This window comes from Gorilla gorilla, chromosome 15 (assembly GCF_029281585.2).
Source record: "Gorilla gorilla gorilla isolate KB3781 chromosome 15, NHGRI_mGorGor1-v2.1_pri, whole genome shotgun sequence".
Taxonomy (NCBI): Eukaryota; Metazoa; Chordata; class Mammalia; order Primates; family Hominidae; genus Gorilla; species Gorilla gorilla.
The window spans coordinates 94,308,265-94,320,985 of NC_073239.2; the positions used below are offsets into that span (position 1 = coordinate 94,308,265).

Sequence of the window (12,721 nt, forward strand, 5' to 3'; positions counted from 1 at the left end):
TAGCTGGGACTAGAGGTGCCCGCCACCATGCCCGGCTAATTTTTTTTTAGTAATTTAATTTTTAGTAGAGACGGGGTTTCACTGTGTTAGCCAGGATGGTCTCGATCTCCTGACCTTGTCATCCGCCCGCCTCAGCCTCCCAAAGTGCTGGGATTACAGGCATGAGCCACTGCGCCCGGCCAATCACTTGTTCTTTTTTAAGAACCCTTATTCATAATTTACATACAGTAAAACATACCCTATTTAAGTATATAGTTCAGTGATTTTTTTTTTTTTTTTTTTGAGACGGAGTCTCGCTCTGTCGCCCAGGTTGGAGTGCAGTGGCGCAATCTTGGCTCACTGCAAGCTCCGCCTCCCGGGTTCACACCATTCTCCTGCCTCAGCCTCCCGAGTAGCTGGGACTACGGGCACCTGCCACCATACCCGGCTAATTTTTTTGTATTTTTAGTACAGACAGGGTTTCACCACGTTAGCCAGGATGGTCTTGATCTCCTGACCCCGTGATCTGCCTGCCTTGGCCTCCCAAGGTGCTGGGATTACAGGCATGAGCCACCATGCCCAGCCAGTATCTCATAGTTTTAACTCACATTTTCTTGATAACTATAATTTTAAGTATATTTTAAAGTGATTATTGGTCATTCATGTATCTTCTTTTGTGATGTGTCTGGTCAACTCTTGTGCCAATTTTTTAATCAGACTGTACTTATCACTAAGCTAAGAGTTTTGTTGTTGTTGTTGTTGTTTTATCTGAGACAGGGTCTCACTGTATTGCCCAGGCTGGAGTGCAGTGGCATGATCATGGCTCAGTGCAGCCTCGACTTCCTGGGCTCAAGCAATCCTCCCACCTCAAGCCTCCTGAGTAGCTGGGACCATAGGTAAGTGCCATCACACCTGGCTAATTTTTATTTTGTAGAGATGGGGTCTTGCTATATTGCCAGGTTTAATAAAAGTTTTATATATATTCTGGCCAAGTACAGTGGTTCACGCATATAATCCCAGCACTTTGGGAGGCCAAGGCAGGCAGATCACCTGAGGTCAGGAGTTTGAGACCAGTCTGGCCAACATGGTGAAACCTCCTCTCTACTAAAAATACAAAAATTAGCCAGGCATGGTGGCACACACCTGTTAATTCCAGCTACTCAGGAGGCTGAAGCAGGAGAATCACTTGAACCTGGGAGGCGTAGGTTGCAGTGAGCTGAGATCGCACCACTGCACTCCAGCCCGGGCGACAGAAGGAGACTCCATCTCAAAAAAAAAAAAAAAAGTTTTATATATATTCTGGATGAAAGTCCTTTATAATACATGTGTTTTGAAACTACTTTCTCTGAGCTATGGTGGTCCTTTCATGGCTTTAACAGTGGTTTCTAAAAAAAAAATAAAAGTTTTAAATTTTGATGAAGTCCATTTCATCAATTTTTTCATTTATGGTTCATGCTTTTTGTGTCCTAGGTAATAAATCTTTGCCTAAGTCAAGATCATAAAGATTTTCATCTATATTTTCTTCTAGAAGTTTTATAGCTTTAACACTTAATTTACATTTAGGTCTATAATCCATTTTATTTATTTATTTTTTCATTCCCAATCCTTAGAACCTGTGAAGTATAATCCACTTTATCTGCTTTTTTTTTTTTAGAGAGAGGGTCTCGCTCTCTCGCCCAGGTTGGAGTGCAGTGATGCAATCACAGCTCACTGCAGCCTCAGCCTCCAGGGCTCAATTGATCTTCCTGCCTCAGCCTCCTGAGTAGCTAGGATTATAGGCACAAGCCACCACACCTGGCATTATGATCCATTTTGATCCATTAATTATTATGATCATTGCCAATTCTACCAAAATTGATCTGTACATTCAAGGCAATCCCAATAAAAATCTCAACAACTCTTTTGTAGACACTGCCAAGCTGCTACTAAAATCGATATGGAAGTATAAAGGATCTACAACAGCCAAAACAGTTTTGGAAGAGAAGAACAACGTTGAAGGTTGAAAGCTTCAACAAAGTTGAAGTATCTTGATTTCAACATTTATATAATAATCAAGACTGTAGTATTAGCTTAAGGATAAATAATCCAATGAACTAGAATAAAGAGTCCAGAAATAGGCCTACACATATATGATCATTAATTTTCTTCTTATTTTTTTCTTCTTGAGACAGGGTCTTGCTCTGTTGCCTAAGCTGGAATGGAGTGGCACAATCTCGGCTCATTGCAGCCTCAACCTTCAGGGCTCAAGCAATCCTTCCATCTCAGCCTCTCAAGCAACTGTGACTAAAAACATATCCTGCTATAAGATTATAAGTTACATTTATATATTTATAATTATAAATTATAATATACATTTATATTATAAATTAGCCACACCTGGCTTTTTTTTTTTTAAAGATGGAGTTTCGCTCTTGTTGCCCAGGCTGGAGTGCAATTGCACAATCTCGGCCACCAGATTCAAACGATTCTCTTGCCTCAGCCTCCTGAGAAGCTGGGATTACAGGCATGTGCCACCACGCCCAGCTAATTTTGTATTTTTAGTAGAGATGGGGTTTCTCCATGTTAGTCAGGCTGGTCTTAAACTCCCAACCTCAGGTGATCTGCCTGTCTTGGCCTTCCAAAGTGCTGGGATTACAGGCATGAACCACCGCGCCCGGCCGCACACCTGGCTAATTTTTTTTTTTTAATCATTTATAGAGACACAGTCTCACTATGTTGCCCAGCCTAGTCTTGAACTCCTGGGCTCGACAGATCCTCCCACCTTGGCCTCCCCAAGTTCTGGGATTACAGGCATGAGCCACTGTGACTGGCCTGATTTTCAACAAAAGCATCAGCAGGATAATTCAATGGGGAAAGGATAGTTTTTTCAACAAATAGTGCTGGAACAAATGGAGATCTACATGGGGAAAACAATTAAACTCAAACCCTTACATCACACCATATGCAAAAATGAACTCAATGAATCACAGATCTAACATAAAAGATTGTTCTCACTCTCTTTTTTTGGGCGGGGGGGGCGGAGTTTCACTCTTGTTGCCCAGACTGGAGTGCAGTGGCACAATCTCAGCTCACTACAACCTCCACTTCCCAGATTCAAGTGATTCTCCTGCCTCACCCTCCCGAGTAGCTGGGATTACAGGTGCACGCCACCAGACCCGCCTAATTTTTTGTATTTTTAGTAGAGATGGGGTTTCACCATGTTGGCCAGGCTGGTCTAGAACTCCTGACCTCAGGTGATTACTGCCTGCCTTGGCCTCCCAAAGTGCTGGGATTACAGGCGTGAGCCACCATGCCCGGCTTGTCTTTTTTTTTTTTTTTTTTTTTTTGAGACGGAGTCTCACTCGCCAGGCTGAAATGCGGTGGTGCAATCTCAGCTCACTGCAACCTCCACCTCCTGGGTTCAAGTGATTCTCCTGCCTCAGCCTCCCGAGTAGCTGGGACTACAGGTGCCTGCCACCACGCCCGGCTAATTTTTTATATTTTTAGTACAGATGGGGTTTCACCATGTTGGCCAGGATGGTCTTGAGCTCTTGACCTCGTGATCCACCCGCCTCGGCCTCCCAAAGTGCTGGGATTACAGGCGTGAGCCACCGCCCCTGGCCCTGGCCTCTCACTCTTAAATGTACTTTTCCCTCTCATCCATCACTCTTTCCCCACTACCCCATCAAAGCAACAGTAATGGAGAATCAGAAATTTTGCCACTGACTTTCAACCTTAGTGGATTTATTTTCCCCCTGAAATTCACTGAACAAATGAGAACTGAAGAGAGGTCAAGAAATCTTCCCTGTGTGAACAAGCTGCCCAGCTTCCCAAAGAACCTCACAAAAATTCTCTGTCCTTACCTTGCCCTTCCGGAGACGTCGCACTGTATCACTGGGGCTCCAGTCATTGCTGTAATCCTGGAATATTAGCAATACGTGAATCCCAGGAAGTTAAGGAATCAAATTTATCAGCATACCCACTCCTCAACTCAAACTCAGTCTTAGTGTCTAAGGGGGAAATACTTTGTGGGAGGGAATGGATGTGAAAAAAATGAAGAAATGGGACGGTTTTATTTTGAGTTTCTGAAGGAACTAGAGCAGGGGCAATATAGATAGGAGGAGATGGATCAAAGAGGGAGGAGCCAATTGACAAAGCCAGTAGCCCCATGCCTACCAGTTCAGGACTGCAACCTCTAGATGAATTAGAATCACGTTTTAGGATTCTAACAATTAATGCCTTTGGCCAACAGAAGGAAAGAGAGAGATGTTGGAGACATGTTCCTTTTCTGACCTTAGGTTATGGTTTCTTCCTTATGAATCAATTTGCTTTATTTGCTTCATGGGAATATGAGCTCTACCAAGCTTCCAGACTGCAGTGATGATCACTGGGTTTCAAAGTACAGCCTTCAAGTGGGAGCATAATGAGTAAGCAAAGTATGGCAGAACTGAGTCAGAATATAGAGATTATAAGTCTAAGTTGCACCCTTTCCTAGCTCTGAGACCCCAGGTAAGCCCTCATGTTTAGAAACCCAGTTTTCTTATCTATAAAACAGGGTTAAAAAAATATCTACTCAAATAGTTGGGAAAATCGAGCCAGGTAACATATGTCAAGGTACTTTGTACTGTGGAAAGTGTCACACCAGTGTATGCTGTAACTCACCCTATACTCCCCTTTGGGTCTCCCCAGCTCCGGAGCATAGCTTTTGGTGGGTGTGTCTGACAGAGCTGAAAAAGAATAAGCAGCTGGTTCAGAAGGGCACCATGAATCCTGCTTGTCATTCCTTCCCTCTACTTCTTCCTTCTCACATTTTTTTGACTTGTGGGCTCCCAATGTTAACTTTATGGCCAAAAGCAGATCTCCGTTCTTCCCCAAAGACAGCATCCCTAGAAGTCACCTTTGCCCCTGTAGCTAGAATGATTTCTACCTCCTTAGTCGGTATCAGAAAATTCCTCTAATAACGACAGTAGATGCAGAAGAAAGTTCATCTTGTCATCTAATTACTACCTGTCCCCATAACTCCTCAGACTGTACCAGATCAGCAACATTTCCCACAGCAATTAAAAGAGGGTTCAATGCCTACCATCAGAAAGGGACTGGAAACTTCCAGGTCTAGTTCTACCTAAAGGTAAAGAACACAAGAGGGAAAAGGTCAACAGTTTCAATCAGAGCCATCCAGGCTTGGTTAAAGACACAATGTGTAACGAACTCTATAATGCAATATAGGAACTTAACGCTTAAAAAAGGTTTTATTCATCTGTAGAAATCTGAAGTGCCATTAAAAAATGGAGCAGGGAGAAAATTTTTTTTAATTATGGTAAAATATACATAACAAAATTTACCATTTTAACCATTTTTAAGCGTATAAGTCAGTAGCATTAAGTACATTCACACTGTTGTACAACCATCACCACTATCCATCTCCAGAACTTTTTCATCATCCCAAACTGAGACTCTCTACCCTTTAACCAACTCTATACCCTTTAAACAATAACTCTCCATTCCCTCCGCCCCAGCTCTTGGTAACCACCATTCTACTTTCTGTCTCTATGAATCTGACTATTCTAGGTCATACGTAAATGGAGTCATACAATATTTGTCCCTTTGTGCCTTATTTTATTTAGCATCACATCCTCAAGGATCATCCATGTGGCAGCATGTATGGGAATGTCGTTCTTCTTTAATGCTGAGTAACATTCTGCTGCATGTATATGGCACATTTGTTTATCCATTCATCCATCAATGGACATTTGGGTTGTTTCCATCTTTTGGCTATTGTGAATAATGCTACTATCGACATGGAGGTACAAATATCTGTTCAAGTACCTGCTTTCCATTCTTTTTGATATATACCCAGAAGTAAAATTGCTAGATCATATGTTATTTATTTATTTATTGAGATGGAGTTTTGCTCTGTCACCCAGGCTAGACTGCAGTAGTGCAATCTCGGTTCACTACAACCTTTGCCTCCCAGGTTCTAGCAATCTGCCTCCCTCAGCCTCCTGAGCAGCTGGGATTACAGAAGCCCCCACCATGCCCGGCTAATTTTTGTATTTTTAGTAGAGACGTGGTTTCACCATATTGGTAGGCTGGTCTAGAACTCTTGACCTCAGGTGATCCACCTGCCTCAGCCTCCCAAAAGTGCTGGGATTACAGGCATGAGCCACCACGCCTAGCCAGTTATATGTTTACTGTTTAATTTTTTTTGAAAAACCACCATACTGTCTTCCACGGTGGCTGCACCATTTGGCATTCCCACCAACAAGGTTTTCCAACAGCAATGCGCAAGGAGTAGGGAGGAATTTTGATCTAGGCAAATTTTTTCAGTACCAGTCACAGGGTTAATGTCAATTTCATTCATCATGCTCTAGAAAACCAGTCCAACTCCTCTGAATTTCTCTCATTTATCTCACTCCTAACACCCAGCTGCCACCTCCAATGAGAATGCTTTATCCTTCAATAATCTTTTTCTTACAAAGTAAATGAAAATTATGGCCTAAGATTTTTCTGAAAAAAGAGAAGGACTTCCCTATCCATTAAAGCATCTCTCTTTACCTCTAAAAAAGCTGCTCAGGGAGTAGGTAGAAGTAGGCTTGGGTAGTTGTGCATAGGAGGAGAAGCTGTTTCGGCTCTTTAGCTGTTCACGCCCCTCGTGGGTTGAGCCGCTATTACCAGCAGTCTCTCTGATGGACCATGAGATACCTGCGAGATAGTAAGAACTACATCAGCAATTCTCATCCACAATAAAGCCTTGACATCCAACATTCAACAAACTCTAAAAGCTTTTCACCAGAAGCCCTGGTCCCTTGGCCAACTTGGGGCAGGGAGAAAAGATAGACTCAAATAGACTAATCAGCAGAAAAATGGACCAAGGACATGAATAAGTGGATCACAGAAAATTCAAATGGCTCTTCAACATATGAAAAGATGCTCAACCTTACTCTTTTTTCTCTCTTTTTTTTTTTTTTTTAGAGACAGGGTCTCACTACGTTGCTGGAGCTCTGGAGTACAGTGGCTATTCACAATCATATCTCACAGTCATGTCTCACGTCAGCCTCAACTCCTGGCCTCAAGCCATCCATCGCCACTACCCTCCAGAGGCACACACCACCTGCCCCCAGCTTTGCTAAGAGTACTACAAATTAAAAATATAATGAGAAACCATTAGTCCCCTATAAGATGGGGAAAGATCCAAAAGCTTGATAATACCCTGTGTTAGCCAGGCTATAGGGAAACTGGAACCCTCCTCCATTGCTGGTGGTAGTACGAATTGGTACAACCCCTGTGGAGGTCAATTTGGCAATATCTACCCAATACAGATGCAAACACCCTATGTGAGTAATTCCACTCTAAGAATTGCTCTTTCATTTATGCATCTATGGTCAGAATATAAAGTCAATGATAGAAATATAAAGAGCAAAAGATTGAAAAATCTAAAATTCAACAGTGGGCTGGCTAAATAAATGATGGTAAATCCATACAATTTAATACTATGCTGCTATTTAAAAAAAGAAAGAGAAAATGAGAACACTCTTTATATACTGACATGGAAAGATCTCCAAGCTATATTAACACATAAAAAGAGCAAGGTATGAAGTATGCTACTGCTTGTGTAAAAATGGGATAAGAATACATGTTTCTGTATACTTTTCCAGATGCAAAAAGAGTCTTTAGATGAATACACAGGAACCAAGCAACGATTGTTTTTTGGGAGGACGTGAACTGAAAACTCAGAAGATACATAACAATATGGAACGGAAACTTTTCACTGTAGACCTTTAATTTTTTTTAAATCTTTAGTCACATTATAGCATGGCCTATTTTTTAAAAACTTTCAATTAAAAATATTTCTTAAAAATCAGATGGGGACCAGGGATGGTGGCTCATACCTATAATCCCAGCATTTGGGAGGCCAAGGCAGGCGGATCACTTGAGGTCAGGAGTTCAAGACCAGCCTGGCCAACATGGTAAAACTCCATCTCTACTAAAAACACAAAAATTAGCCAGGCATGGTGGTTGGCGCCTTTAATCCCAGCTACTAGGGAGGCTGAAGCATGAGAATCGCTTGAACCTGGGAGGCGGAGGTTGCAGTGAGTCAGGATCGCGCCATTGCACTCCAGACTAGGCAACAGAGTAAGACTCCATCTCAAAAAAAAAAAAAAAAAAAAAAAATCAAATGGACTCTGAAAAAGTATTAAGTGGTATCAGATACAGCTAAGCTGTGAGACTTGGTGGGTAAGGAAGTCCGTTCTGTCAATCAGTTACTAGTATACTGAGTCAAGTCAGTAGGTCCCAAATATGGCTACATATCAGAATCACCTGCAGTGTTTATTAAAATTTGAGACCCCCTCTACTCCGCAGAAGACCTAATGAACAGAATCTCCGGGATAAAGCCTAGGAGTATGTCATTTTAACAAGCACCCCAAATGAGAATGAAATAGCCAGCCAAGCGTCAACCCCTGAAGAGCAGACCTATATAGCCATGTGGGAACTCCTGCTGGATTTCCCAAGTATCTTCTCCTGGAGTTAAGTTTCCAGATGTATGCTTATCTGAAAATAGTCTTATCCTAGTCCCTCTCCTAACTAGCATTGAAGAAACAAACAAGTAGAGCCTTCATCAGTGATAAGAATCCTCAACATCTATCCCCGCCTAGGGACTCTTCTACTTACTTCCCACAGGTTCCCCACTCCAGCTGACTCGCTCCAGGTCATCATCGTCATCATCATCCACGAAGTCTCGGAGGCTGTTCACCGCCCGCTTGGACTCCTTTAACTGCAGAGGGACACAAGGCTAGGGTGCTCAGGCAAATCATCATTTCCCACCTCTCTTCTGACAATCAAGAAGGCTGAGGAATTGGGGCCTGAAGGTGGCCAACACTCACCCTGTGCAATCGAAAGCCTAGCGTACTACATATTTGCCAAGAAAACAAACTGATTTTTAGCCAACACTACAGTCCAGTGATAAAAGAGTTAGGAGGAATCAAAGTCACTTTTGAATTCTCATCATATTCCTGGCAGTGACTTGCTATGTAAACCTGAGTGAATTTATTCACCTCTCTAAAAATAAATGATTCCTCAACTGCAAAATAGACACAACGAAGATAAATCTTCCAATCCAGTTCACCTTTCAAAAATAAAAAAATATATATCACATAAATAAAAGACTTGGGGTTCTTCAAAAGAAAAAAAAACCTGTAGGAATAAATCATCTTAAAAAGGTAAAGTAAGAAAGGCAGTGAGCTGGATTTTACAATCCTTCTGGCTCTTTCCTGAGGCCTAATGAAGACATACATGGTCAAAAGCCTAGTTACCCAGAATGCAAGAGGAAGGAATTTTAGAGTGGCACTGTGGAGAAGAGTACACACTTCAGCAGTTGACCTACCTGTGAAAGCTCATCATCTTCATCGTCAAAGGTAAAAGCCTTGAACTTGGAGCTGTTCCAATACTCCTCCTCATCACCCTTTGTCCGATTCATCTACAGTGACAGGAAAACATACATTGCCCCTTTCTGGGTCTCTCCCTAAAGAGTTCCAAAAGCCTTAGTTTCCTGCACCACTAACTGATCCCAAAAATCAAGGATGCAGAAAAGAATCTGGTAAAACAAATACTGAACCTGCCATATAAAACCAGATTCTTGGGTCTCCAACTGATCAAATCATACTTCTAATCTTCTAATTACCCATAAGTAGTCATCCATTCTTAAGAGCATCCACTTTGTCCAGGGCACTCTCTCAGGTGTTGTAAGGTATATAAAAAAGTGCCAGAGGCTGGGTGCAGTGGCTCAGGCCTTTAATCCCAGCACTTTGGGAGGCCGAGGCAGGCAGAACACCTGAGGTCAGGAGTTCGAGACCAGCCTGACCAACATGGAGAAACCCCGTCTCTACTAAAAATACAAAATTAGCCTGGCATGGTTGCGCATGCCTGTAATCCCAGCTACTCAGGAGGCTGAGGCAGGAGAATCGCTTGAACCTGGGAGGCAGAGGTTGCGGTGAGCAGAGATCGCACCATTGCACTCCAGCCTGGGCAACAAGAGCGAAACTCCGTCTCCAAAAAAAAAAAAAAAAAAAGTGTCAGACGTGGGGACCCTACAACAGAGCTAGGGCATTCAGCATAGGTATGTATTAAAAGCAACAGTGCAAGAAGGCAAATGCTATAAGAACCTATCAAAAAACTTTGCTGAATACACAAGGAAGAGCAATCAGAACATGCACAAAACAGACAAAAATTGTATTCACATTTTCAACAAATACTTATTGAGCACCATCTCTGAGGCACTGTTCTAGGCTCTGGGAATACTACAGTGAATGAAACTGACAAATATTCCACCCTCATGTATGCTTTTTAAATGCCTGAAAGAATGGAAAGCAAAGCAATTAAAAGAAGCAGAATTATCTCACCTAAATCTTCAAATTATGACTATTTTATTAACAACTGTTAGCCAAAATTTGAGAAATGAGGGGATGGCCAAGAAAAGCAAGTATATAAAGAAGTAGTCAAAAGACCACAAGTCCCTGTTACAACTACTATAAAATTCAATTTTGCCCTGCAAAAACAAGTTTTGCCCTAGAATTACAAACTAGGCAGGGCACAGTGGCTCATATCTGTAATCTCAGCACTTTGGGAGACTGAGGTGGGAAGATCGCCTGAGCCCAAGTTCAAGACTAGCCTGGGCAACATTGTAAAACTGTCTCTACAAAAAAATTTAAAAAACAAAACAAAAAACTAGCTGGACATGGTGACGTAGTCCCAGCTGCTTGGGAGGCTAAGGTGGGAGGATCACCTGAGCTTGGGACGTCGAGGCTGCTATGAGCTGAGATTACACCACTGCACTCCAGCCTGGGTGACACAGTGAGACCCTCCCTATCTCCAAATAAGGAAACAGAATTACAAACTAAACTATCAATGTCAACAGGATTAGAATGAAAACTATGATTTAAGCCAAGGACTGGGTATAAAACTCCCACAGCACCAAAAATAACTGTAAAGGCTAAACAGCATCAAGTTCTAAAAGAACCACTTGCTTTTCCTTTTAATAGCACCTTCATCAATAAAAGCTTGAGAAAAGCCTTGTCATGGTAGTCCTGTTGAGGCTTTTGATAGCCCTTAAAGATACTCTACTGTTACTTCCTGACTCTGTTTTCAACTCAGGGGATATAGGGATAGCAAGGGTATTGTGGGAATTTTCTACTATCTGGTCCCTTCTCATGGCAGACATCACTTATTGATTTCTACTGGAACAGGGTTGTCTAAAAATCCTTTTCTGCATTTAATTTTAGGGAGATAAACCAAAAATGCTGGCAGACACCATGAAATCATCCCACACAGACATTGTAGTCAGGCAACCTTGAGTTCAGATCCTGGTTTCTCTTAATTCTGAGCAAAGTGGATAAATGACTTTACTTCTAAGCCTTGGAGAAAATTATATCCTATCTCACAGGGTTGCAGGGAACATCTATAAAAGTGTCTAGCAGAAAGTAAATACTAAATGTTATTTCCTCTTAATGTGGAATATCATACTGACATTTTTCTGTCTTGGTTTTCCCGTCTGTTAAATGGGCATAACAGATGACCTACCTTAGAAATGGTTATGAGGAGTAAACCAGTTAATACATGTAAAGTGCTTAGTGCCTGACCCAAAATTAACACTCAATAGTAACTTTTATTATTAATACATCATCCTGGTACCTTGGGAAAAGCTAAAAAAGAAAATATTTTTTAGCAATCCTAAAGATTAAAAAAAATACAAAAATTCTGAGTAGCCACAAATGCTGAAGATGTGTATAGAACATATAAATGTCTCTGGCACACATGTCAGTTCATAAATCACTCTGTCATTCGTTTGATCCTCAGAACAATCTTGTAAGGTAGGCCTGGGAGATTCCATTTCCATGTTACTCATGGGGAAAGTGAGGCACAAAAGAGTTCAGTATCAAAGCCACTTTGTTAAGTGCTCCTATTTCAAATTACAATCCAGGCTTTCTGGCTCCTAGACCATTTCTAGTGTCTTGCATGGTCCTTCTACCTATTTTTCACTTTCCAGAAAACTAGAGATCATTCCTTCACTATAGTAGTTATCTACAGATAGACACAGAATGTGTCTAACAAACACAATAATCTGCCAGAGGATTTCTGGAATCTTTTTAACCATGCAAGGGCAGTAGACAACTGCCATCAATTTGTATTTATAACGCCAAATGAGAAGCTAGGTTTACTTGGCAAGTATAGATAATGATCTAGTGGCTCTAGAGTTATAAAGTAATCAGGTACGATTGTCACTCTTAAGAGTGACAGGTGCTTCAACATGATTTAAAATACTTCAGAGGTTTGTCTTTATCGTCTCTTGATTACTGACAGCCCACAAGGCAGGGTGAGAGACCTCAGGGGAGAACACGAACTTTACAAAGGAAAACAGAAGAATCAGCAAGAAAACCACAACATGCTCCCTGCCTCAGAAAACTCCAAAAACCAGCTACTGACAAGTCAGACTTGGTTTCAATTATCTTCCGAGCCAGGAAGATACAGGTGAGGCTTGTGAACTGAGACCAGGGAACAAGAGTTAAGCTAGGATGACTCTACGGGTGAACGTCCAGGAAGCCATGGATCTACCGCAGTCGTCAGAGCCCAGCGGATCCCTGGCAGAGTTAAATGCTCGTTCTGAACCAAATGTCCGCTTCCGAACCAATCGCTGGTGCTCACTCGCAGCCCCAATCCCAAGCGTACTCCAGCGCCCAAGGGTCGCCCTGACTGAAAGAAGACAATCAGG

The 12,721-nt window shown here is 41.9% G+C and overlaps 1 protein-coding gene across 2 annotated transcripts in view; it reads right to left on the reverse strand.

Annotated features, from left to right (window-relative positions):
* VIPAS39 (VPS33B interacting protein, apical-basolateral polarity regulator, spe-39 homolog) overlaps nucleotides 1–12,721 on the reverse strand; it is a 31,380-nt gene that overhangs the window by 18,068 nt on the left and 591 nt on the right. The window contains exons 1-7 of one of the 2 annotated variants that reach the window (XM_055361077.2): nucleotides 12,655–12,673; nucleotides 9,341–9,433; nucleotides 8,629–8,731; nucleotides 6,514–6,660; nucleotides 5,042–5,080; nucleotides 4,621–4,685; nucleotides 3,822–3,878 (exon numbers count right to left, since the gene is read on the reverse strand). In XM_055361077.2, the coding sequence (XP_055217052.2) occupies nucleotides 3,822–3,878; nucleotides 4,621–4,685; nucleotides 5,042–5,080; nucleotides 6,514–6,660; nucleotides 8,629–8,731; nucleotides 9,341–9,433 (504 nt within the window). In that variant the 5' untranslated portion in view covers nucleotides 12,655–12,673. Of the gene's footprint in view, nucleotides 1–3,821; nucleotides 3,879–4,620; nucleotides 4,686–5,041; nucleotides 5,081–6,513; nucleotides 6,661–8,628; nucleotides 8,732–9,340; nucleotides 9,434–12,654; nucleotides 12,674–12,721 lie in introns of those variants that run through there. The other variant, XM_019009564.3, reaches the window with a different exon arrangement.